Source organism: Dryobates pubescens, chromosome 12, assembly GCF_014839835.1.
Source record: "Dryobates pubescens isolate bDryPub1 chromosome 12, bDryPub1.pri, whole genome shotgun sequence".
Classification (NCBI taxonomy): domain Eukaryota; kingdom Metazoa; phylum Chordata; class Aves; order Piciformes; family Picidae; genus Dryobates; species Dryobates pubescens.
The window spans coordinates 18,034,530-18,061,864 of NC_071623.1; the positions used below are offsets into that span (position 1 = coordinate 18,034,530).

At 43.0% G+C, this 27,335-nt stretch overlaps 2 protein-coding genes across 8 annotated transcripts in view; both read left to right on the forward strand.

Annotated features, from left to right (window-relative positions):
- Positions 1-6,141, forward strand: part of C2CD2 (C2 calcium dependent domain containing 2) — a 41,365-nt gene extending 35,224 nt beyond the window's left edge. Inside the window, exons 14-15 of one of the 2 annotated variants that reach the window (XM_054165861.1) lie at positions 1,406-1,442; positions 4,887-5,000. In XM_054165861.1, coding sequence (XP_054021836.1) covers positions 1,406-1,431 — 26 coding nt within the window. In that variant the 3' untranslated portion in view covers positions 1,432-1,442; positions 4,887-5,000. Of the gene's footprint in view, positions 1-1,405; positions 1,443-4,886 lie in introns of both variants that reach the window. The other variant, XM_054165860.1, reaches the window with a different exon arrangement.
- A 6,952-nt stretch (positions 6,142-13,093) lies between these two features.
- PRDM15 (PR/SET domain 15) overlaps positions 13,094-27,335 on the forward strand; it is a 37,132-nt gene continuing 22,890 nt past the window's right edge. For 4 of the 6 annotated variants that reach the window (XM_054165897.1, XM_054165899.1, XM_054165900.1 and 1 more), the window contains exons 1-6: positions 13,094-13,145; positions 18,090-18,136; positions 21,314-21,407; positions 23,149-23,302; positions 24,156-24,408; positions 25,533-25,655. In XM_054165897.1, coding sequence (XP_054021872.1) covers positions 18,100-18,136; positions 21,314-21,407; positions 23,149-23,302; positions 24,156-24,408; positions 25,533-25,655 — 661 coding nt within the window. In that variant the 5' untranslated portion in view covers positions 13,094-13,145; positions 18,090-18,099. Of the gene's footprint in view, positions 13,150-18,089; positions 18,137-21,313; positions 21,408-23,148; positions 23,303-24,155; positions 24,409-25,532; positions 25,656-27,335 lie in introns of all 6 variants that reach the window. The other 2 variants (XM_054165898.1, XM_054165901.1) reach the window with 2 other exon arrangements.

The following is a 27,335-nucleotide window of genomic DNA, read 5'->3' on the forward strand; positions in this document are numbered from 1 at the left end:
AAATAAAATTAAATAAAATAGAATTTAATAAGTAAATCAGAGGTCAGATCATTCTGCTGGTGTAGTTACAGATCTGGATAGCTGCAGTTTGAAAATGTTTTAGGCTTCTTTGTGTTTCTTTTTTAAATCCATTAACCTCTCATGTTGTAGCACTGGCTAAGTGGTAAAGACAGGGGCTGTTAGGATGTATGATGCAAGAGCCAGTGCAGTGAACTGTGCCCTGAACAGGTCTCACAGTCTCAGGGACTGTTAGGAAGTATGATGCAAGAGCCAGTGCAGTGAACTGTGCCCTGAACAGGTCTCACAGTCTCAAGGCACACCAGTCTCAGGGACTGTTAGGAAGTATGATGCAGGAGCCAGTGCAGTGAACTGTGCCCTGAACAGGTCTCACAGTCTCAAGGGCTGCATGTTGAAGTTGAAAAAATTACTGTTTCTCACCTATATCCATCCCTCTTTCACTTTATTTTGTATTCTTTCCTTAGTCAGAGATATTGTCGGCTGCCTTACTACAAAACCTCAGGATATCATTAGGTTGTTGTGTTCCCACCCCCTGCCTAAGGTTTACATGGGACCTCTTTGCCAAGAAACTTCCTTAGAGCATCCTTAGGCCAGAGAAGGTTTTCTGGTCTTCTCACAGCTGTATTGCTCGCCTGATAGATCAGGATGGCACAGCACAATCAATTTGACAAAGATGATCAGGCATTGGAAGGTTCCATGTGTGTTTCAGGTGGGGGTAAGGCGATAGTTTTGCAGAGATTTTTCTCATTTTGAGCCTGCAAAAGTTTAGGAAGCTGAATGAGATTTTGGGAAACCTGTGGACTCTTTAACTAAAACAAGCAAGTGGAAGTTTGTATGTAGGCTGTTGTCTAGTTTTGCTTTTCATTGTGCAGGAGGTTGCAAAGAGTATGTTGCTTCTAAAGATCATGTTACGTGATGCAGTATAGGTCTGCTAAAACCCACAGTGTCCCCAGTCCTTGAGAGAGTTGTCTCATCTTGAAAACAGTGTTTTAAAAACTGTCTCAAATCCCTTTCCTGATGCACAGATCTCTTCATAGAACTCTCGATTTCTCTGCTTTGTCACAGCCAAGTAGCTGTTACAGAACAACACAGGTAAACATTTCAAACCCCACTGCCTTCAGTTAGCTTTGAATAGGTCAAGGTTTCTGTTTTGTAAAATGCTTTCATTTTAAAAACCAAACACAACAACAAAAAACCCAAACAGTGCAAACAAAACTCCTTTGACTTTAAAAAGCTGTGTGTATGTATGACTGTCTTAAAGTTAGCACTGTCTATTTCTTCTTTTTTTGTTTAATTACTCTTGATTATTTTTGTTACGTTTGGTTTGGGTGTTTTTTTTACTTTTCTGACTTCCTTTTTCTTACCTATTCCTTTTTATAAACTTAAGAGGACTACTATGCCAAGCAGAATTAATTACCTACACAGTAAGTTATTTTTGTCTTTTGTTTTTGGGGTTTTTTTTAAGAAAATGTAGCTTTACAATTATATGCTTATTGTAAAAACTGAAGCAAAACATAGTTTGGCACCTGTTTTCTTTTTGCCCCGCATCCATTTCTTTCCTCCCTCCAAAACTATCTTCCCATGCTCAGGTATCTTAGCAGTCTAGTCTGCTGTAAGAAATTCTTTTCCTGGTGGTTGTATTGTCCATGTGGATCATGCAGAATGGACAGCCAGGAAGGCTTTGAAGGGTGTTTTGCATTCCTGGTCTCTCTCTATCATGCCCATTCCTGTAGTATCTGGCTATCAATCAAAATCTGCTCGTGTGAAGCATGTGTGACCCCACAACTCTATAGGCATATGCAGAATGCTTATTTTGAAACCTGCTGCTTACAGTTTTCCAGGTCTCTTTTCTGGCCAGGCTTACAGAGCTACCAGGACCTCAGCAGGTATTTTCAAAACCACCTGGATAAAAAGTGTTTTGGAAGTTGGAAAGGAATGGGAAAAAAGCAATCTCCATAAATATCCCTGTGAATGTGGAAGGAAATCTTCCCTCAGTAACAAAAATGAGATTCAGAAGTGATCCTAGGCCTAAAAGCATTTTCAGAACACCCTTAACTAGTGCAGAGGAGCCTAGGAAGACCAGACAGGCTGTATTTCACTCTTGACATGCTCTCTGTTTATCTCCTGGTGTTAGAGACAGCTGGCATACGGATCTTGTTGAACTCAAGAAATAAGCATGCAAATAGCACGAGCATCATCAAGCTTGTGATTTGCCTTAGCCTGCCTTCTTAGCAGGGCTGCATGCCTCCACAACAGCTGGAGTCACTGTCAGGCAGCAGCACGTACCAAACTGGCCTGTGGCAAGCTTCCAGGTAGCAATGACCTCAGTATCTCTGAAAACACAGGGAGCTTTCATGTCAGGACACTGCTGCTTGTGCTGAATCTGCTGCTCTCGGGCACTGACTACGCCAAGCTGTCCTGGGATACCATAATGCTGCGTGCTTTTTGTAGCATTCTTGGTTTGATTATATCTCTTAATATGAGAAATCAGTCTGAATGGATGGGACTAAATAGCTGCTTATGGGTAGACTCTTCTGTCCTACTCCTGCTGGCACAGCTTCAGCTGCAGCTGCCAAGACTGCTGGACAGAACAGCTGACTGCTAAAACAAAAGCCACACAATGGCAAGGCCTCATCAATCCTCCCCAGCCTTTGCGTATTAACAACTGCAAGTTTCACGGGGTTGAACACTGCTTCTTTTATACTGTTGACAACAGCTCAAAGTGGTACTGCCTTGACAAAAAAGATCAATCAGAGGGTGATGGGAGAGCAGTCAAGGTTCAAATCCATGCGTTCCAATTGCTTTCAGCTGCCTCCTGCTTCCATCCCATCATGCCCTGTGAGAAGGGTTCAACAGCAACAAGAAAAAAACAGCACCTCTCCCAGGTGCTGAGTGCTTAGTCCTTAAAATGAAAATTAATAAACCCAAGCACATGTTTGTAACCACTGTGGTCTGAACAAAAATGCATCTGGCTGGGTGCTGCAGGGCTGTCATGAAATACCTATTCTGCAGCTGTCGCTGTGCAAAATGACACGCAGCCTGCATCAGGTCCTTGAAGGACAAGCTTGTAATTCTAGCTATCACACGGCATTGCATGGAAGAATTGGTTTCTGTGTTGCTTTTTTGTATCCATTTTCAATGGGAGGAAAAGCAGACCCTGTGGTGACAGGAATTAATAGCTTGACAGATAAAGAATCATGAAATCTGATAGAGCGGCAGGAAGGAGGTGTGGAAGCTTTGCCCAGGGAGATGACTGTCCTCGTGTACTAGTCTAACTGCCAGAAGGCTCCCATGTTGGCTTGCTACCTGGGTCCTCCTTCATTCAAATTGGCTCATGTCACTTGGACAATACTACCCAATTTTGCACAAAGCTGTTGCTGTTTTAACATGGGGCTGAGCTACTGACGCCAGGCTGGTAGCTGCTGGTAGCTTGGAGCACGATCCCTGCCACCAGCAGCCAAGCTGCCTTATACATCAAGCACACATGCATATGGAAAGGGAAGGTGGAATTTGGCAGAACAGTGGCTGCAAAAAGCTTACAAACTGGTTACTGATGTTGGCAACTTGAATCTTGAGTCCCTGGTGAAATGACAGCTGCGACTGCCTTGACTGCATAATAGATTTGGTATGGGAACAAGGGAGAGACTACAACAAAGTAAAGCAACTTAATTTAACACAGGGTTTTGAATAAGTTTCTTGAACCTGTTGGAAACAGATGTAACATTCTTTTTGTCTGCTTGAAATGAACTGCTATTCCTAACAGCCTTTTAATACAGCAAATGCTTCATGAATGTTACTCTAGGTGGTGCTACCAAATTCATATAGAATACATGCTGTGCAGCTCGTATGGGCTTACTGCACACAGGTTGACTGCCAGGTGCTGCTCTCTGGCAGCAACAGTGTCCTTCACCTCAAATGAAAATGCCACCTTCATGTTGTGCAGGTTGGGATAATCTCCTCTTAACAGCTCCTTTGGTCTCTGAAACAATGAGGAGTAACATTGCTTCCTCTGTTTCATCCTTTTTATAAAATCCTGTACTTGTCAAGATTGGATATGCCTGTTTGATATGTGAGAACCCAGTGTACAACCCACACCAAACGCTCTGCATGTGTGCGTTTGACCACTATCACAGCTTTCAGAAGAGCATTTGAAACTAATAAATTATAAGGAAGGAGATTTCCACAAGATCTATGGACTGGCTTTAGAAGCTGAAATCAGTGGATTCGTAGTTGATGGCTCATAGGCATATTTCACAGTAGTTTTCCTTCCTTTTCAACAGCATCATTTCTGAAAGAACTGAAGGAAAAATTCCTGTTTTCTTTAGTGCTCCTCTAGCAATAGATGCGAGCTTGTTTCCTGAACATTTCCTCTAACTGTATGAGTGTGTGTGTATGCATATATCTAGAACTGCCACAGCCTGTCGTGATTCAATTTGCATGATAGCTGCATGGAATGAGGAGTAGCAGAGAAATGCGTACTTCTATGGCATCTGAATTTCTCAGTGGTGTGCAGCTGGGGAGAGACAAATGAACAGTTGGGCAAGGGGGATTCAGTAGCACATAGTGTGTGATGTGTGCCTCTGGCTGAAAGCACGACAGCAGCTCCTGTTTGCACTTATTCCAAGGTGGAACTCGTACTGTTATGGCCCCTAGCTTACAAACCATCAACATTCTTGCTTTAGATTCACCACCCTCTTTAGCTTTCTAACATTGTTGGAACAGTTACCAGGAGGGTGATGCTTAAATTGGAAATGATAAGACCAAGGCTTTCTTCAGCAGTGCTGCAGTTACAGTGAAAGCTGATCTCCAGGAGGGAAAGCCACCTGTTCTGCTAAAGTGTCCTGCACCTCTGCTTTTTGCTTCTGCAGGTGGGATTTTGAGAAAGAGTGCAAAGCTGTTTTTCCGCCGGCGGCATCATCAGAAGGATCCAGGCATGAGTCAGTCCCACAATGATCTTGTCTACTTACAGCAGCCACTGTCAGAAGAAACACGCAAGAAAGGAGGCACGCTCTCTCGTATTCTGAGCAGGAAGCTCCTTTCCAAACACAAAAGCAAGAGCAAACTGAATGGTGCTTCAGCAGAACCCTACCTATAGTCCGGAACACTCTCTCATGGGACCCTTGCACATCAGTTGACCATTTGTTTACAGAGCAATAGTAAAGAATGCAAATATGGCTGATGACATGCATAAAATGATGTTCACTTACACAATGGTCTGGGAATAAATACAAAGCTTGGGGTTTCTTGTTTATTTTTCCAGAATGCTTTTTCTCTCCGATTATAAAGTTGCTCCTCCACATACAAACCATGCTACTTGTATCATGACAGCTTTTGGAGGATCATGTGGTGTATTGTAGAAGATGAGAGAGGATGGGGAATGGTGCAGGTGGGAGGACCTGCATATAGGCACGTGGTTTACATTAATGGGGAGCTAAGAGCTGAAAGATCGTATTTGCTATATGGCTGAACCACTATAAGGAGAGAAGATACCACTGTGCTGCCTTGCTGCAGGCTGGAATAGTAGCAACACAACTCTCGACTTGTTTTTCTAAAGAGGCTGAAAGGGAAAAGAGGCCCAGATCCAGTTTGTATTGTAATTTGGAAATGGGTAAGTCTTCAGAAGCAGAACTAAAATGCTGATTAAGATAGCCTAATGTAATAACTGTAGCCTGCTGAAATAACTGCTCAGTCCATGTAGGTGCAGAGATGCCTTTCATATTAGCCATGAATCAATAAATTATGCAAATGTGTATACTAGCATATTGTTTAATGTTTTGTGCATAAGTTATGTTTAAAGAGACATAACTTTTTTTAACGTTCATCTGTGTCTACTTGCAAAGAAAACATTCACAAATTTCTTACATGTGGATTTTCTTCCCTGTGTAAGAAGCTGTGCTGCTAATGCAAAAACCTGTCTTAGGGGCTCTAATTTCTTTTCCCAAGTACTGGTTAGACAAGTATATTGTGCATCACATCAAATGCGAGGCTAGGAGCAATAAGTGATGAATAGATCATATTTAATCCTATAATGCTTTTAATTAGTTTGTTTTACTTGCCAAACACTTACTGAGATCTTAAAAAAGACAATTGTGATTTTTCTTTAAAAATAATAATATTAATAATAATACCAATTTCCTTAGTTGTCTTTCAGTTTCTAGATCTACCAGTGTTGCCATGTGGTGAGTGTTTGGGTGAGCTTTTTAAGCTTTTTTTCCTCGTTAAATAGTGCATCTGGTTCCTTGAAATTAAAAGGAAAAAAATGATGAAAGTAGTAAAGGCATAATTCTTGTTTTGGCTATTAAGAAGGGTAAAATGTCAGTCAGTATTTCACAGTTACCATACTTCGTCCATACTTGTATTTTTCTATCATCTACATTCCTACAGAGGGCAAAGAACCAAGCCTGTTCTCTTTAGCCAAGAAAAACATCCATTCCCTCTAAATTACTGATGTGAATGGGTGATAGATCTGTGCCTGCTTTGCCAACAGTGATTTCCCTCCTCATTCCTCCCCTTAGGACTCCCCACACTTTGGCAGATACGTGGACTTTCAGCTTAAACCATTCTTCAAAAACAAAAAGTCACTGAAGAGCAGAAATAGAAAACTGCTGATGGACTCTAGATTCTCCTTGGTAAATGCTTTTACAAGGAGTATGAACTTAGAAGGGGGTATGGTTTCTGTCAAAATCTTTTAACTGAGCCTACTGTTTGAAAATACTGTTTATGTGTAACCTTCTGAAACCACTGTGGTAGTACAACAGACCAGACTATCAAACAGTTGTATGTTTAAGCATGCTGCTTATTATCAAACCACTTGAAGGCATTTTAATAGTCTGCATTTTGAAAACTGATTACAAATGAGTCTTACAGAGAGCTGTAACATGCTTAGGAATCCCAGTTCAGTAATACAGGTTTGTCCAGCTTGGGGGTACTTGAACACTTTCATTTATTACTTACTTAATACAAAGTTGAAGTGAAGTTTCCTCATTTGTTCTACAGTTGTTTCTGGTGTGAGCATTAAAAAGATTGATGTTATGTTCTCTCAACATAAGTGTTTTTTTCTACTTGGGTCTACTGGATGCTCTTTGTGTGGCAAGGCAAGGTGAGGGGTCAAACCCCTGCCATGCTTTAAATGCTTAGCCTTTTTGCTAAATAATTAAAAAAAAAAAGACAATGGGTCATTAAATTCAAGAAATTTACATGAGACTGAGCTCCCAGGGTAGCACTCCCTTACACTAAAAACTAAGTGCTGTGGGACTAGGATATTTAATAAGGGAGGCATGTAACACTACTGGAAGTTTGCTTAAATTACTGAGATGGGATTTTAATTTATAGCAGCTTTATTGTATACTGTAGAATGGAGTGGAAATAACACTGAATAACTTGCAGAATACAGGAGCAGAGTTTGCTCATAACTCACCCTAAAGAACGGGTACACACTGAAGAAGTGGTTTTTTTGGTTCTTCTTTCTTAAGGTGATTGCCTAAATGTGTGTCTTGGTGGTGGGAACCGAGGACATACTGTACTGCAAACTGTGTGAAGTTTGAGCTGGCACATGTTGAGAGAGAATGAATTCTTAAGATGAGGAAAGCAAGGCATTTGGGGTAAAAAGGGAATCTTGTTTTCTAATTGCCTTCACTCCTCAGGAAAATAACCATTGTTTGATTTTATGTTTGACCTCTACATCAGACTAGTCTGTGGCTCACTGCTTTCTACTCCTCTACAAATATTTTGTGTCCTGTTGTAAAAACAAGCTAAGATACCAAACACAAAGGGCCAGTTGAGTTGCTCAGTCATGACAGCCCCAAAGGCCTGCAGTACTGAATGCAAGTCTCCCCTTCCAAAGTGATTAGGTTGTCATTTAAGATCAGGAGATCTGCGTATGTACATTTTTTGTGTACTGGTATTGGTTGGCATGAGCTGGGTTCTGGCTACTGGTGGGATCTATGCTACAGGTTTGTGTTGGAAGGACTGGATTTGTAAACTGGTGTGGCTAACACTGTGATGTATCTTGTCAGATGCTGGATAATATTTCCTGTGTGGTTGAGTGAAGGATGCCAGAGGGAACCACATTGCTCTTTTATGTTTTGCATATTATAATCACTACACATTTGAACAGTAGAACAAATCTCTGTGTGATATTACAGCAAAAACTTACTGTGTTCTGCCTTCTAATTTAATTTAGAATGATAGCTTGGAAAGAACCTGTGAAAATCTTTCTTCATTTTTGCCCTTTTTCTTACACTTTTATGATTCTGGATGTTCTGTACAGCAGTGAAGGCCTGGTATTTGTTTTATAAGGACTAAGAGATGAAAGCTTACTTTTCCTTTCTAGGAAAATTTTCTGCCTATAGTTGAGCCTTCTCGATCTCTATTTGTGGTTTGTTTTGGTTTATGGCATTTTAGCATTTCATTTGCCTTAACAGATACAACATGCATCCTTATCTAATCAAAATTTGGCTTGGCTGTAGTGTGGATTTTGACCAAGGACATAGTACAAGAACTTTATTTCTCATTGTAGATTGGAGCAATAAAGCTACCTAGTTTCTCAAGTATGAATACAAGCAGGGTAACTTTCTTAAAGTGACAAATCACTTTAAAAGTTACTATAAAGAGGTTTGGGCCCTTTGTCCCTAAATCACTGGCATTTCATATCTGATTAATCCCAGGAAGAAATTACAGTTGTTTCACTTTTAAATGTATCTGAAACTTGTGAATGGCGTGAAAAGAGAAGAAATGTCACTATGGAAAGATGTTCTTATTAATTTAAAAAGCAGAATACTTTTGGCAAACTTCACCTCAATGGACTAGTTATAAACTCTGCAGGTGTGAATACCGGGCTTTATTCTTATGCTTTCTGTTAGATTTTCTTTTTCCCCTGCTTGCTCTTTGTGAGAGAGATTGAGACCTCAGGTCATACAGAACTGTGTTTACTGTCTTGCTCTTGAGAGAGGACTCAGCTTGCAGTGCTGCATTTTCTGAGGTACTCAAAATGTTCCCATTGCCTGGCAATGATGCCAGTTTTGAGGATCAGTGAAATTTTACAGCATTTCCTTCCACTGCATCTTCTCACTGGTTCTAGGTGATTTTCAAGTGAAAGCTCTCTGCTCTAGTGTTTCTTGTAAAGTTTTGGTGTTCTTGATATGCAAATTATCATAGGAAAAAATAAAGTCAACTACATAAATGCTATCAAATGTGTATGGGGAAGCAAAATAAGACTTTTGCTCGTGTTTCAACATCTTTTTTCAGCTCTGCTAGCTCAAGGTGTCACAAGGAACAAGAGCTTTATACAAGGTGGGAGTCTCATGGCTTTTTCAGTTTAGTTTATTGCAGTTTTTGAATTGTAGATCTGAAGTTTGAGGTAAGTGCTTATCCTGGTACAGAATTAAGTATACCATGGCTTCAGGCTAAAACATACCCAGTGTGGGCGGGATCAGCTGACCTCATGCTTTGACCTCCACAGGTCTTAATTGGATTTTTTCATGTATTTAAAGTCAGCATAGGCTTCTGTACATTGCTAAGCTACAGCCTTGGTGACAAACAACTCAAGTCTTAATTATAACAAGGGTGATTAAGTTAAGGGTGAATAATATAATTTCACTCAGGATATCCAAACTGTTACTATGCAAGATGCTGGCATGGTGTGAAAATAGCTGGGAAGGACAATGCTGAGATCTTTCCAGTACTTTAACTATGTATTTCCCAATAATGTATTATGCTCTGATATTCCAGGTGAGGTGAAATATTTTTTCTAGCATTCAACTATGATAGTCACTCCTTCTGTGTGTTTTTTTTGTTTGGTTTTGGGTTTGTTTCTGTGTGTACACTAGATTGAGTTGGTGCAGTTAAGAAATCTATGATGTACAGATTTATTATATCACTAAAATGCCTGAGAAAAGGATTTTTTAAAGAATTAACTACTGCTGTACAAACAATAAAAAGCCAGTTGTCTCTGTGTAGTGTGCTGTCCTATATGCCTAGTCAGCCAAGTGTAACAGGTGGTTTTCGACTCTCCTTCACTAATGTGACCTGTTACTTACACATCCCATTTACCTGTTCATTCAGAAGCAGCCTTATACCTAGGCTGTGCTGACACTGCACACTGCAGGTTGTTTCTGATAACCCCAGCCATATCAGGCAGCCCTTTGTTTCTTGAGAACACCTGAAACATAGACTCAGTGGGAACCCAGTGGAAGAAGGATTCTGGAACTCATTGTGGTTACTCATTATTTTTTTACTCAGTTATGTTATATTATCCTAAACCCATTTGTAATTTGGGGGGCAAGGAGGGAGGAGTGTTAGGGCCTAGATCCTATGTAAATGACACCAGTACTAAAATGAGCACAGTCTGGGTACGAGGTTCTGTTGTGACCATTGAGAAAGTTACATTCTAAAATAGTGTTGCCATCAAGCCCTAACAGATGGAGGGGAGGAAGAGGGCAAACAAAAAAAAAATGGCCCAACATCCACCAAAAAAAAAGGTATTCATATGAAAATAGTCATGATAGGGTTTTTATTTCCCTTCCCAATGTGAGGGCTGTACCTTCTTTGACAAGGAAGTTGTATGTTACTTAACTAGGAGTTACTGTCCACATTTTTATGCGTGTTTTTTTCATATTCTTATAGCTGAAATTTCCCAATTGTTGTCCCAACAAGCCTGCTTACTTGTTTTTTCTGCTCTAATCTTGGATGAGAGTTTATTAACTTGTGTGATGGCATTTGTGTATGCTAACAAAAGTGACAAGACTCATCACAGTGAGAGCAGGAATGGTTGTAGCACAGCATCTGCTGCTGTAATTTTTCATTCAGCTCATTCTTAAACAATGATCCTTAAACAAAGGATCTTGGATTATTACTTTCCCCTATCTCTCTGCCAAAGCAAGCCTGATGTAAGATGCAAGTTCCCAGTCTGATGTGACCAAAAGACCCAAAAAGTCGGAGCTGCATTCTCCAGGCTCACATGCATTGTAAATTCAGACTGTTTCATCTAGGAAACATGCAGATAACTATTCTGAATTAGTTGAAACCTGTTCTGACAGAATGAACTAACTGCAAGTAGGATAACCACATTTGTGCACTGGATGCTAGAGAAACCTAGGAGGAGGCCCAAGCCAGCATTGTGAATCCTGAATATGCACTGGGATGTACAGGGAAAATAAGTAAAAGTAGACTATACAAAACTGAAGGCCAGTTTGCTTTCGTCTTCAGAAAAGCAAGTCACATGCAGCTAGATGCTTGAAGAATTGCCTGTAATACTCCTATGCTCGATAAAAATTTCTGGTGGGTCATTTTAAAAGAATAAATGCTTCCCTCTCCTTCAATTAACTGTGTTTTGCCAAGAAGCAACATTGTCAAAATTCAAATGCTGCATTGTTTCAGTTTGCCGGAGCACTTAGCCAGAAGAGGGTCACAATAGTCTCCACACCATCTTCTTGAAACTGTATACTTGTGCAGGAGGAGATGTGGGATGGGAAAAGTGAAATGTGAGAAAGAACCTGGCCCTAGCCAACTGTTAAAGACACAGCCATGAGAACACACTCCTGGGAGAGGACAGAGCTGGCGCCTGCTTTCCATCATCTTAGAATCTTCAGTAGTGCTCTTACTGTGAAGACTGGCCAGCCACACCGCAGCAGCAGGGTTCCAAAGCCATTGCATAAGGTTTTGGGGAGACTCCATTGTAGGTGACACTTCTTACCAGAGGAAAAAGTTGGGGCATTTCGCCTGAATACAAACAGAATAAGTTCTTTCTGGCCTGGCCTCTGCCTCTGCCGAGGTGTTCTTGGCTGCCCAGTGCACATTTCAGTTGAGAAAGGGGTGAGCATCACAGTAACCTGTACGGGGTGTTTAAAAATCCTTGAGCTGAGGGCAGTGAGTACTTATCAGCACAGCAGGGCTGATAACATACTGGTAATGCAGGGCTGATGAGATTTAGGAGGGCTGGAACTTGTTAGTCTCAATGGGGCTTAAGTACAGAGGAGGCAGACTATCAGGTACTTGTTCAGGGCATAACTGGGGAAAAATTACATGGCCTACAGTCTGCTTTGTGTCTGATGTGGCATTTCTGTGAAACCTTAATGCTTTCTACAGACTGCTTTTAGGATATCAGTACAAGAAAGACATAGATCTGCTGGAGCAAGTCCAGAGGAAGTCCAGAAAGTCCATGGACTGAAACACCCCTCTTGTGAAGGGGGCTGAGAGAGGTTGGGGTTGTTCAGCCTGAGGAAAAAGCTCCAGGAAGATCTTACTGTGGCCTTTTGAGTACTTAGAGGGAGCCTGTAAGAAATGTCAGAACAATCTTTCTAACAGCGCTTGTTATGGCAGAACCAGGGGTATTGGCTTTAAACTAAAAGATGCTAGATTTAGATTAGATGTAAGGAAGGCATTTTTTACAATGAGGGTGGCGAAACACCGTGATGGGTTGGCCAGAGACCTGCTGGATGTCCCATCCCTGGAAACATTCAAATTCGGGTTGGACAGGGCTCTGAGCAATCTGATCTAATAGAAGATGCCCCTGCTGACAGCAGGGGAGATGGACTAGATGACTTTTAAAGGACGCTTACAACACGAAAACCCTATGAGTCTATGACTCCTTCGTCGCGGGTGACACTGCCCAAGAGGTGAAAAAGGAAAACCCAGGCGGTGCAACCTGGGTGCTAAGCTCAGCGGCAGCCACCCTTAGCCCGGCCTAAGGCCGAGAGGGTGTTGAGGAGGGCAGTACGGAGGAGCCGGCCTGGAGGGGCGGCCGCCCCTCATACAGGGGTGTTCTACACTCCCGGGAACGGGTCGGCCGGGAGTGGGGGGTGTCGCCGCGATGCAGAACCAGAGGTCCGTCCGTTTCCCGCCGCGCAGTCCGCTGCCCTGACAGGGGCGAGGCAGGGAGATGAGGGGGCCGGGAGAGGGACGGCGCCGCTGCCACCGCCCCTCCCTCGTCCGCGCCTCACCATCCACCGCTCCCCATTAACGGCGGCGGCCCGCACCCGGACACGAGCCACCCGGCCCTCCCTTCCGCGGACGGACTACACTTCCCGCCGAGCTTTGCGGGCGCCCGCGCCGGCTTCCGGTGGCGCGTGGTTTCCGGAGCGGATCGGAACCCGGAGTCCGGATCCGATCCGGGTCTGGCCATTCCCCAGGCAGGTAACGCCGGTTCCCCGCGCTCCCGCCCGCTGCCCCCTGCCCGTGTCCCACGCGTGGGACCCTCCACGCGGGACCCTTGTCCCGCCGCTTCAAGCCCGTTCCGCACGGCCTGGTGCTCTGCGCCTCATCTCCCCTCCCCACCGCTCCCTAGGGCGCTCGGGGCCGAGGCGGGGGCGGTGGCGAAGGCTCCCGAGGCAGTGGCGGCTGAAGCTGTGCCGCCGCCTCCTCCTCCTCCTCCGCCGCCACCTCCTCTTCCATGCCGCCTGTTCTTTGTTACAGCGGCCGCGCCGCCGCGCGCGGAGGGAGGGCAGTAGGGAGAGGGGCGAGGCGAGTCCGAGGCAAAACCCGGCGGAGCCGCTCCCGGATCCCGGGTTGGTCCTCGCCGCCCGCCGGGCTCCGGGCGGCTGCGGCGCGGTTCCGCCGGTCTGCGCCGACCGTGCCTGCGGCCCTCGCGTGGCCGCGCCGAGGCCTCACGCCCCGCGCTCCGCACGCGCTCACAGACGCACTGTGCGGCGTCGGGAGGCCCTGGCCCGCCGCTGGGCTGTGCCGGGCGCTGGCACCGCCGGGGCCGTGTGCCAAGCGGGCTGGGGCAGGCGGCGGGCGGAGCCCGCGGGGCACGGGCGGCTGGGGGATGAGCCGCTGGGGCATTGAAACTGCGGCGGGGACGGGGGCGTTGTCCCCACAAGCAGGGCTCGGCCGGTAAACCCATTGGTCTGGGGAGGACGCGGCCCTGTGTGGGAAACAGCCCTGTTGGGCTTGGTGCCGCCGTCAGCAGCGTTTCCTTGAAGCTGCGGGGGCAATGGTCGAGCACGGATTCGCCTGGAGGGTGGCGAGCCGCTGTCAGGTGTGAGGGCGTGATCCAAAGAGAAGAGGATGGGAGGAGGAGGCGGGTCTTGTGGCCCCGTAGGGGAATCGGTCATTAAGGCCGACCCGCTGTCTGGCCGCGCTGCCCGTCCCCCGCCCGGGCTTTCTAGGTGGTTGTCTTCTGGAAGAAGGCGCGATGTGTTCGTTAGAAAACAAAAGGAAGAAAATCTCAGTCTATAATGCTTCATACACACGAATCGTCCGCATTGCACTTGTTTTCTGCCCGCGTTCATTAAACTTTGCAAGTACTTTATTGACCCTAGGCAGAATGAAAGTAATTGTGGACAGGCGACATGAACTCCACACCTACTCTGTTATTGCTCTGTGCTCCCTCTAACTGGCATGGAATTTTTCTCCCCTCTGCCTTCTCAAGAAGAACTGATGGAATGGTAGTAATGTTTTAGAAATATAAGGGCCTCGCTGTAGTTTGCCAGGTACTCTGCCAGGTGGTTTCCCATGAATTTGAGCAGCAGTGTGAACAAATGGGGCTGCATCATGAAGAAACCCATGTGTGTTCTATTTGCACACATGTATTTCAATACCTACCTATTTTCCACTTACACTAGTAGAATCCCATTCTAGAACTTTAACAGAAAATTGGAGAAAGAAGAAAGCAATACTTTAGTTTTACTTGATTGGCCATTAAATTCAAGTACAGCTTTTTATGGATTTGGCTTTTTTTTTTTTTTTTTTTTAATTCTTGCCTCTATTTTTTAATCTGTTTGCAAGAACAGAATTGCTCACCACAGGAGCCCGATGCCTTCAGCAGTTTTAAGGGGAAAATACACTTGTACACCAGGTCTTGGGGTTTTTTGGGTAGCTTATGGCTGAAGTGATTCCCTCATGTTAATGCTATACATCATACAACACATGCAGATACCTGTGATGCTGCAGCCCCTCAGTGTCTTCATTTAGGTTCCCTTGAGTTTCAGAATTGAGATTCAGAAGTGTTTGGGGGCCCCTGTTACAGCTTGAGTTAGTAGTGTGCATAGCTGCGTTCTCTGCTGTCAGGCACGAAGTCATTAATTTAATTCTACAAACAGGAATTAGTAATTTTCTGCTCTTTTACCACCATCAGAATTAAGCTTTTTAACTGTAGTCTGATTTCTTTTGTGTAACTTTTAACCTTCATTACTTAATGATTGCTCTCTGGTTTATATAAAATATCCGGAATTCCCAGAGGCTTTGATTATCTCTGCAAGGCAAGAACATAATTACGTGCAATAGGATGAGTGACTTAATGGAATGTTTTTCTGATACAAATGCTTGAAAAGCAAAAAAAATCAGACATGTCCCAGAGCAGCAGCAGATGAGGTTAAAAAGCTCTGAAGGCTGTCTTCAGTGTCATTGTAGGAGGCTTGCATGTCACTTTGTGACTCCATTTACCAGCTGAAGGTGCTGTAGTGTCATTTATTTCAGAAAATCTTGAGAAATAACAATGGGGATTAGTGAGGAATTTTGAAATCTATGGGTAACAACTCATATGTGTCAATAAAGCATCATTGTTAAACTTTTTTGGGGCAGTTCTTCCTTTCTTACCCTTTCTTTGAAGTAGGAAAGGGAGAACAAAAGACCGCACAGGAATTTCTGACAAGGTGCAGAGACTAATGCAAGGTAGCCCTCTTTGTACACCTGCATGTTGAAGTGTAAGTTTAGTTTAGCTGATAAATAATATGTTACCTGGTCTTGTTTATTCCAGAGCAGGTCATTTGCTGAGCATAGCAAAGATGGGTGGTGAATCAGAAATTTTGTGGCGTGGCAAATGAAAGTGCTTGCTTCAGAAATGAAAATTGTGCTAATGCTGATGGTAATTGAGGTGTTGTGTCCTTATCAACTATGTGAGGTCTGTCTGAGGGACCTTTGCCCTTTCTGCCCATCACCTTGAACAATATTTATGCTACTATGATTTCCCCACCCCTTTGTTGCTATTCTCATCTCATGGTCACTAGAAAAAGCCTGACATTGCTGCTTGTATAATGCTGCATGTCATCAGTCTGTGTTTTGTGAAAATCCTGGAAGGTGAATCAAGCAGGTCACACCATCGTATTGCTGGTCTTGCTCTATGCACGGTGTCCCCTGTGTATCTGAATTGTTGACCAAGAGGAATATTAGTTAATTCAGCCATATTTAGGATTGAACTATCTAAAAATAGCACCTCTTGAAATAGTGAAGAGCATCCACAAAACATCTTGATTAAAAACCAAACTATTTCTGACATCAGCCTACAATTTGCTTTCTGTGGCTTTTTTTGTGCTGGGTTTCCCTAAATACCTGGGTTTATGATTAAAATATTCTGTCTTTCCCTAAATACCTATTGCATTGTTTGTAGTGCTTTCAGAAAAGGAGGTTTTGGGAAATTTCATGAATTGCTGCTCCTGCTCATCACTGGGCTTTTGTAGTTTGTGTTTATGAGTTTAGTGCCCAAAAGCCATAGGCAAGACAGGCCTAACTTGTGCCACAGGTGGGCAGTACTCACCCTTTATTAGGGATGTAAGGGGAGTTGGGAAGGGCAGTGCTTGGGATGAGCCATGGGAAAATGCCAAGGTGCCCATCCCTAGTGACCAAAATCCTTAGGGTGTTGCCCAGATAACTGAGCAACAGGATCCCTCCTGCTGTAACCCAAGAGCCACAGTGACCAGGCGTCCCTTTGTATTCCTATCAGTTGATGTGCTGGCTTTCCACGCAGTGCATCGTGTGGTGATGGACTTGTTCATTGCTGACTGAGAGATGAAGGAATCTGTTTGCTGCTTCTGGTGGAGGCTTGAGGTGGAGCAGAGCATGAGTGTGGCTGGCAGCTTCATATCTCCCTGACATGTGCAGGTGCCATTGTGGCATTAGCAGCACACTTGACACAAGTATGGAGTCCTTCCTGAAACTGTGAAAGTGGTTGTGTGTGCCAGGGACTTCACTAGGACGAGAAGTCAGCAGAGCCAGTACATGTGCAGAAGAAGCTGCTGCTCCAGGCTCCAGCTTGGGACACGTCTCCATGACTCAGCCAGGCAGAGCACATGAAGCATCAGTGTTCAAAGTAAACTCATAATTGGTGGTCTGCTCCTGTGCTGATCCTGAGGATCCTGAGTAGTGGTTGTGCTTATGGTTTGGCTTGGCATTTGTTGTAGTAGCAAATGCTTCACTGCTTTGCTTTTGTTTTTTTTGTTGGTGGTTTTTTGTTTGCTTGGAGTTTTTTGTTTGGTGTTGGGGTTTGTGATGGTTCTGTGTGTGTGGTTTTTGTTTGTGGGTTTTGTTTTGGTTTTTTTACAAGGCTATGCTGATTTGGTGTGTCTTTGGTCACATTTCCTCTTCTATCGTTCTCCCTCTCACAAGTTCAGTCTCTTACTCCTTCCTCTTTATAACCTTTCTGCTTGCTGGTTTTTCAGCCTCATTCTCTTTTTAATTTTGTTCATGATCTTCGTGGTGCTTTGCCTCACTCTGGGGCATTGGGAAAAGGGAAAACTGCCTTCTAGATTGTGCTTGTGTTATGATCTTAGCCATACATAATCAGGCTATTTGTCAGCCATAATAAATTATTGTCTAGACACTGCTGAGGAGCAATAGTGTTAATGCCAGTTTCTAATGCATACTGCCAAAACTGATTTATAGAAGCAAATATAGATTGTCCTTTCTTCATGGGTGAAAGAAAATTGGTAAGTTACCATCTCATGGAAGGTCAGTGACAAGGGATGGGATTTGTTTTCCCAGGTTTTCTAACGCTTATTACCACAGTATATCTTTGCTTTTGGTACACGTTTGTGGTCATACTTGCAGGTTTTAGGGTCTTAAGATTATTGTTTTTATTAAATAATAATTTATCAAATGTACCTTTTGTTGATAATTTTTTTAAGCTACTGTTCAGTGTACTGAACCAGATAGGTCTTGTTTCTGCAGCAGTTGTTGCTGGCCTGGATTAGTCCTCTGGCTTTAATTTATTTAACTTTCTATTGACATTGCTGCCCAGGCAGTAATGTGTTTGAGTGTGCTGTGGATCAGTCAGCATCCTTACTCCCTAAAAGGGTGTTTCAATAATAATGGAAAGTAAAAATCATTCAGAACTAACTTTATCATTTGTATTTTGGCAGGTTTAAAAAAATGGCTGAAGATGGCAGTGATGAGCTTATATTTATTTGTAAGTATTAGAAAGGAAAATGATCTAACTGTCATTATGTCACTTGGCTACTCAGAATGTTTGGAATTAAAGAGTAAACCAGTTTTTATTTAGAAAACTATTTCTGTAAATGAAGCTCAAACAGCTTATGGAGGCATAGAGAGAAGGTTGGTTATTTTAAGCATACACATTCTCCTGGTTTACACAAAGAGACCTCTGAATGTGAGTTAGCAGAACAGCTTTTCGTGGTTGAGGTGAGACTGAAGGCCCAACACTAGTCTAAGCCCTTCATTTATACAGCCAGTTTTAGCAACCAGGGGTGTCTGTGGGGAACTCTGACCTCTATCCTGAGTTGAAGACCTACACCACTACAGGAGGAGGATGTGGGCTTCTTGTTCTCTCTGAACAAGCCCAGTTTGAGATGCAGCTTCCCTGACAGGTCTCACTCATGGCATTCACTGGATTTTCTTGTGCCCCTGTGTCAAGGGTTGGGGATGGGCTGGCCACTAATGGCTGGCAGGTGTTATTAAACACCTCTCCATTCCCAAAGGGGAAAATAAAGGGAATAAGGGAGAGAGTCTTATGAATTGAGAAGAAAACTAAAGCTGCTTTAATGAAAATAATAACAGTAAAATTAAAGACACATAAATATACACAAAACCAAAATTGAACCCAACCCTGCTGATGTCAGTTAGTCACCATCACCACTGATGCAGATGGCAGAAGTTCCAGACTGCACTCAGTGGCAGACAGGAGATGGATTCTGGAACATGTGAGTGGGAATTGAAGGCAGAACAGACAGAGTCTGCCTTGGATGTTGACAATTGAAGGAGACATTTTGACCCTTGTGATCCTTCAGCTTTATCTTGAGTATATGGAATGGAATAACTTGTTGCTCAGCTTGGGCCACCTGTACTGTTCACTTCTTTCTGCAGGTGTGGCCTTTTACTCTGCACCCCCAATGTAGTACACAAGATTTAGCAGTGACTTGTAAACCAACCCTTGGTAAAACTAGAAACATCGTGTTACTGCTGCTAGAAGCTAACAGTGTCTGTGAAGTGGTACTGTTAATTAATGACCACTCATATGGAAGGGGATGAAAGAAATGTGTAGCTTACTCCTGCATGTAGTTTTGGACAGTGCTGTCTGCACCTTTTCTACCTGCGCAGTGGCTATCTGCAGAAGTGAGGGGTGCCTAGGTGCACTCAAAAGATAAGGGGAATGACAAAGTGCTTTGTTTCCTTTGGCAGCAAAGCTCATTTAAAGAGCCACCACTCTGGCTATGCCTTCCTGTCCCCAGTGGTTATGATGACTCTTTGTGGATGATAATCCAGTTCTTTTCACCAATCTGGTTTCAGTGTTCCTCTGTGGCTCCTGCACCCTCTCTAGTTTGGAAATCTGTATTTAATGCAGATAATTTCAGAATCACAAACTGATTGAATAGTAGGGGTCAGAAAGGACCTCTGGAGATCATCTAATCCAACCCCCCTACTGAAGCAGGTTCACCTAGGGCAGGATTGCATTCAGGTGGGTTTTGAATATCTCTAGAGTGGGAGACTCCCCAACCGCTCTGGGCAGCCTGGTCAAGCACTCTGTCACTCTTGAAGACCCTTTTCTTCATGCTCACATGGAACTTCCTCTGTTCCAGCTTGTGCCCATTGCCCTGTTATAGGCATCACTGAAAAGAGTCTGGCCCCATCTTCATGACATCTCCCTTTAGATATTTATGAGGGTTGAGAAGATCCACTGTTGGTTTTCTCTTCTTCAGGCAAAGCAGACCCAGGTCTTGGTCTTTCCTCATAAGAGAGAAGAGAGATTCTCCAGTCCCCTAATCATCTTTGTGACACCCTATTGGACTTTTCTGTAGTTTTTTGTCTCACTGGAGCTGTGGAACCCAGAACTGGACACAGTACTCCACATGTGGGCTCACTAGGACAGCACAAACAGCTGTACAGGAAGCAGTGATGGGCTTGGGGGCTGCATGAGCTGGTACTGCCTCTTGTCGAATGGGTGTGGATTTTCACCTCTAAGGTGGTTTTGTTTAGAGAAGGAGAGATAATGTGGAACTGTGCATTTTAGTTTAGGATCCCTTTTCCACATCTTAGAAGGAATTTTATTGTTAGTTCACTGGGACAAATACTGGGAGGTAGAGGTTGCCACTTAAGAGTAGAGAGTAGTTTACCAGAGGGTGCATACCCTGGAACAGCATGACTTCTGTCTTGTTCTCATCCCAAACAGTGTAACCACCCTCTACTTCACATTTTCACTGGGTTTGCGTGACTTGCCCTTGTGAGCGTGGAGCTCAGATGGAATATTACCCTTGTGTGATGATCTCTTAAGCCACTTCAGCAGATGACCAGGCAGGGCAGTTTGACAGATATTTTTCACCATGAAGCAGTGTCTATGCATTTGAAATCCTCTTAAGCTGGTTTATTTTAGAAAGCCTCAAATTATCCAGGTCTGAAAATTGTTTCATAGGAGTCATTCAGTTCTGAGTAATTTACAGCCACTTAAACTGAAAGTTAATTTAGGTAAGCTGATGGTGAATTAAGAAGTGGTTAAAGTATATTGCACAGCCAGATGACTTGTTTGGACTGACACCAGAAGGCACCTCTCTCCACTGTGGGTAAGAAGCATAAGCTGGCCCAGGCATGGCTCTGGGCAGAGCTGGGCTACTACAGCATCTTCATGCCCTGCTAAGGCCCTGTGCCAGTTCTGATACCAGTGGTGGGTTTATGCTTCATATCACTAAAAAAACATAAACCCCCCCACGCTACTTAAGCTGTTTCTAGAAGTCTGGATTCTGGTTGGACTAGATGACCTTTGGAAGTCCCTTCCAACCCAGACCATTCTATGATTCTATGGTGAAGGTATGGATATGGTTTTCTTTAGCTGGTAGATGTTATGGCACTTTGAAGAATCATGGCATCTTTAAGCAGAGTGCTTACTGTTTTTTCTTGGAGAGAGAATTTAGACTATTGTTTTCTGATCATGCTGCCTGCTACGTCACACAGGTGCAGCTATCAACTTAATGTTCAATGTTACATGTTCTTTTAAGCAATATAAATAGACATCTGCCTCTGTATGTATGGATTTTGCCCAGTGTTAGATTTTGTATTTGGCTCTTGAAAGAAGGAGGCAGCTGTCTTACAAAAGTGTTTGCATCTACCTTACTGTATGCTGTCTGCTTCCTTGCAGGGTGCGAGGACTGTGGGCAGTACCATGATTCAGAGTGTCCTGAACTGGGACCAGTGGTGACAGTCAAAGACTCCTTTGTATTGAGCAGGGCAAGGTAAGGAACATTTGTGTTAGTTCTGACTAACCCAACACCCATATTAATTCTTTAAATCATATTTGCTATGGAATGGGTGCCATACTGACAGCTGAAAACTGAAGTCTCAATCTATGGAAGCACATGGCCTTGACTGAATAGAAAAATTGATGCACACACCTAAGTACTCCACTGAATTAAAGCTGAAAAATAACCTGCTGCTCATCAGGACTTGTCTTTGCTGAGGTTTCAGCGGGGGTAATGACTTCTGCCTTGGTAGAATACTTGCATCTTTCTCACCTACTCAGAGGTACCCCTGAGAAGTGTGTGAAGATTTCATATGCATATGAATGCTTGGTTCCTTCACTGAGAAACAAAGCAAGTTACTCTAATTATCGCGAGTCTTTAGGAATGTTTAGGGGTATTGCTTCTGTCAGAAAATGTGACAGCACAGCAAAAACATTCTTGCTTGACAAAAGAAACAAATAGACTAAATCTAGTTGGGAGAAAACAACACTAAGTAGTGATTTTTACAGAGAAAGGCAATCAGGCATTGTCAGCAAAATCCATTTTAAGGTGTAAAACGTAAAGCTAAGGAGAAGAAATAATAAATCCAGTACATATCCATAAAAGGAGGAGGGTTCAGGTGGCTCCGTGTATTACATAGTGTTTAGGACTTCCCTATTTCTTCTTGGAACATCACAGACAGATAATGTAGGTATGTGGGCAGCAAGCCTGACATGTGCTAGCTATGTAGACCACTCTGTGTATTCCCAAGATCGTTTTGTAACAAATACTGAATGTCCTGTGTGTGCTGCATGGGTGCCATGACCCCTCTCTGCCTGGGCAAGGTGCTTTTGGTGTACTACAGTGTACACTGGATGCATGTGTGCAGGGGCTGTGGTTGTTTTTCTGGCCTTTCCCAAAAAGGAAGCTTGCTGCAGCTCCTGCCAGGCACCATCTCCCTGTGCCTGAAAACCTGCATGCATCATGTGGTGGGTTGAAAATTTCCCCCCCAACATTAAATTTGCCAGACCAGCTCAATTGGAAGCAAGTGAAAGCTGTTTTTACAACCAAAACTACAATCTACAATGAAATGCAATGAATATGTACAAAATATACAGGATTTACAATATTTGCAGGTATTTACAATTAATGAACAGCACAAGGACCCCCCTGACCAACGACCAGGGGAAGCTAATAGCTTCACCCTCCCTGCGCCCCCTTAACCCCTGCACATCAAAAGGACAAGAGATAGAGCAGAGAAGTTAATACCAGTCACAACAAAAGTGATGCAGCCAAGGCCAAGCAGAAGCAAGTCACTATCTCCCGGCCTGAAGAAGGGAGAAGAGAGAGATTATTTTGATACAACTAGTTGTAAGTCCCTTATCTCTCCAGTGGGATTGTTTAGAACTATCATTATTTTCCTTTTTACACCCAATAGTGATTTATTTACATTTGGCTACTTTCTGTTCAAGATCTGTGAAAAAAATTTTAAAGGCATAGCCTAAAACTACCACAGATCATCTCCTGCAGCAGGTATTATAAGTGACCACTGTCTTACCAGCCCTGACACTGGAGGTACTTTGTTCTTGATGGTAATTTCAAAATGCCTGTAGGAAAAATAGAAACTGGGGATGAAAGTGTTTTCTTAGATGTGGAAACTGGGCAGGACAGTACATCTCCAAGCTGTACTAAGCACTTTAATAGTTTAATCTGTGGATTTGTTTGGCATTTTTTTTCTTATCTCTTCAATTTTTAGATCATCTCTGCCTTCTAATTTGGAGATAAGACAATTGGAAGATGGGACTGAAGGAGTGTTTGCTCTGACTCAGCTAGTGAAACGTACCCAGTTTGGCCCATTTGAATCCAAGAGAGTTGCCAAACTGGAGAAAGAGTCCGTTTTTCCCCTGAAGGTAAGACAGGGTACATGAAAAGCAAAAGCAAGGAGTTGGTTTTACCTGTGATAGTTTTTTGCTTTCTAACACAATGGAAAACAAAATGTGTGTAGGAGGGTTACTAGGGACATCTTCCAGCCATACCCTGTAACAGTCCAGCTGAAGCATTCTTTGGGCAAGGTACATCAGAATAAAACTAGAGCCTCTTTCTACATGTTTGAAGTGAGCATCCTTCTAGGAGACAGGGCTAGGATACAGTCAGCAAAACTACTTGTCTTTCACTGTCTACATGTGATGATACAAGAGGAACAATGACTCTGGCAGTTCATTTCAATTGTTTCAGTGAGTCCCTCTTCAGTTTGTATTTGCTTAGTGTATTTGACATAAGCATTAGGTTTATGGAACATGCAGAATAAATCCTTTCTTCTGTCTTGCATTTGTTTTATTCTTCTCATGACAAGTTTTGATAGGAAAAATGCTATGGTAAAAATTGAAGTCTGTCTTAATTTTCAACAATAGCTAACTTAGAATTAAAGGTTTAGAAATGTGTCTTGGGCTGATGGCTGTTTCACATTGTGTTGTTTGAATTCTTCTCCATTCTCTGATGATAAGTCATTCAAATTTTAAGAGGAACTGGTGGCTGTGGCAAGAATCCTTAGGATACAAGTTCAGTTTGTTCCCTGGTAGTCTGTCCCAGACAAACTCATCTGAAGATGTGACTGATACATGAAACATGCCTGGTGCAAGTATTAAGGGTTGGTTTATCTCTAACATGCATGAATGGAAGCCGTTGCAAAAGCAGAGAATAAAAATTATTCTTAACTTTGTGTTATTTATTAGGATTTTATTATAAGCATATTTTGCTTGGTAGGTGTTCCAGAAGGATGGGCCCCTGGTGTATTTTGATACCTCAAATGAAGATGATTGTAACTGGATGATGATGGTGAGACCAGCCACCAAATATGAGCATCAAAACTTAACTGCCTTCCAGCATGACAATGATATTTACTTCACCACCTCCCGGGACATCCCACCAGGAACTGAGCTGCGAGTGTGGTATGCAGCTTTTTACGCCAAAAAAATGGAAAAGCCAGTGCTGAAGCAGGTCACTAGTATTGCCAATGGTATGTGTGGGGGCATTTTTTCCTTCCTAAGGGCCCAGTCCTGCTAAGGACTGATAGTACCCTACTCTTGTAGTTAGCAGTGCTGTTTATAAAGCAGGTTCTGACCCTGAGTTTGTTAGACTTTAGAATTAAGCTAGCCTGCACACGTGGTTACCCTGCAAAAAGAAAGGATGAGATCCTTCACCTTGATGTAGCTGAGATTTTGCAGACAGATGGCCTCTTCAGAGTGAACAAACTGGATAAATAGTTCTTAGATAAGGAACTGGTGGTTGCAGGACAAACATTTCTGGGTGGAAGAGCAGAGGAACCCAAGTGTTAGTGTAGGTCTGAACATATGTGTGGATTTGCTAAAGAGGCCTTCCATTTTCAGTTGTAGTGAAAATGTTATAGGTTTGTTCAGAAGTCTTACATAGTTCTGCAAAACTACTTTCATCTCATACAGCCTTACATGGGACCCACTAGAGTAAGATAAGCTCAAGAGCAAACTGCTATTCCAGATGATTTCTTAGAATCCAAACTAGAATTTTCTGAAGGCTTTTGTTCCTCCACCCCTTTCCTTTCTTCTGCTTTTCCATTTCTGCTACTAAAAGGCACGATCCTTTAGCATTGCAAGGGCATTTTCTTTCTGCTCTGGAGTTAGAAATACTCCCTGAATGGTTATTACTGATGGGTATAATTTGGGGTGACAAATGGCTTGAAGAGGAGCTGTTGCCATCATCTTGCTTTATGGCTGATCTTAACAGTAAGCAGAGCCTTAAGTGCTGCAGCTCAATCAATGCAATTGACAGATTTCTAAATTCTGAGATGTTTGCTTTTGGTATTAATTGAGAGTTTTCATCTTTTTTCCTCTTAAGTTTATCCTGTTCCTGTATTCTTGTGGTCAGATGAGTATTTATTGTTTAGGTACATCCTGCTTTCTCTCTTAAGTACTATACACTTTGGACTATGAAAGGCACATTGAGTGAGATTCAGGCACAACAATGTTCTGGTTAGGATTTGATGTGACAATGTTTTTTGCAGGCTTGCTATAGGACAGAACTTTACAACTGTGGTTACTGGCTCCAGCACAGAGCAAGAGAATCAAAGGGTCTGCAAAGTAAAGGAACTGTTTTTCCTCTTCACAGATATATGCTTGGTAGTTTTGGAATCTGATAAAGAGGGGGACAAAATCTCTTCAAAATCTTCATCTGCTGTCTTGCCCCATAAAAAACCAAAGAAATCCAGCTTGCCAACAGCTGATCCAGCAGGTATGCAAAATTATGATTTTAAGGGAGACAGAGGGCAGATTCAGATTTAGAGAGATGTTAGATGTATCACTTATATGCAGATATGGTTATTTAACTTCTGGCAGTTAATTTAGAGAGAATCTGAAAGTCTGGATTTTTCTTTTTATTTTCATGAGCATAGTGTTTAAAATACTTACACAGGTTAGAAAGTGACGGGGGGGGTTGCTAAACCTTTAGGCAGGTGATTTTCAGGGGAACCACAACGGCTTCTGATTTTCTAGCTGGTTAATGTTGGGGTGGGGGCAATCCCAAAGAAAATATTCAGTCTCTCTGTGCAAAGTGAAATAGTTCAAATGATGAGGTTCTAAAAGAAAACATGAGACTGAGTGTGAACATAAGAACAGTTGTGTTTGGAAATTAAAGAACACTGGCCATCCCCAAATTACCAGAAGCCTGTTACAGTTCAGACTGTTCTAGATTACAGGAACTCCAAATAAACGTATAAGCAATACTGATACTTGTGGCAATGAACATCTGTCTCAGGAAATAACTATGGTCTCAAAGGAACTTGGTCCCCACAGTCAAATATAACACAGTGCCCCCCTAGCCTGTAATCTCTGGTTAGTGCAACAATGAAATTAAGAGCCCATTTAACACAAATTGCCACATCTACAAGTAAACTCAGAGTATGTAGTATGGGGATCAGGACTGAAATAAAACTATTCTAGGTCTGTTCTTTGTAAAGGTTACTTTGCTAAATTTTGCTTAGTAATACTAAAAGCAGCCAGGAGAAGAGGAGCGGAGTTGTTGCAGATGAGTGCAGAGCAATTCTTCAGAAAATCCATTCATTTAACTTGGATGCTGCTACAGCTAAAATGTGAAGTCATTCAGGCAGTTGTCTTTCAGTTTGGCATCACTGATTTTTTTTTTTTCCCCCCCAAGATGGGGAGAAACTAGGAAGAATTTGAACAGCCCCTCCTGTGTCCTTCATCCTAGTTTCCAAAAGTGGAACTTCAATAGGAACAAAATGTTGCCTGTTGTATTTTGGGAATCCTAAAGTATTTCCAAAACAAAACATGCCTCTCTTGCTTCTGACTCTATGATCCAAGCCCTACAAAGCAGCTGCCAACTGATGGATAATGTGCTTTCATGTAAACTGGGCTGCCCTGCAGCTGCCATGGAAGTCTAAAGAAGTGGAAACCTAAACAGGACCTAATGCTTCTGGGCAAACCAGTGCACAGCTAGGTTTACTGCTTGAGGCAGCTAAAGAGCAAGAGTCAGTAAGTGCAGAGTTGGAGACCATTTTCTGAGACAGAGTTAGGTTTTCAGGAGTTGAGACTGGGCTGGCCACTAAACGACTGACAGATGTTCTCTGTTAACCCCTCACCCTTCACAGAGGAGAAAAGAAAGGGAATAAGGAAGAGATTTTTATGAGCTGAAAAACAGCTTTAATTAAAATAATAATAATGAAAGAAGATACATACAAATATATCCAAACCCAATATTGAATCCAGCCCCCCTGATGGCAATTAGTCACATCATCATTGATGCTGCAGCAGGCACTGGGCAGGTCACCGACTGGATTTGACAGGAGACAGGAACCAGGTGCAGAAGCTGGATTCTGGAACTGGATTCAGGAACTTGTGTATTGGGATCAAAGGCAGAACGGACCGAGATGCTTGACCCTTGTAATTCCTCAGC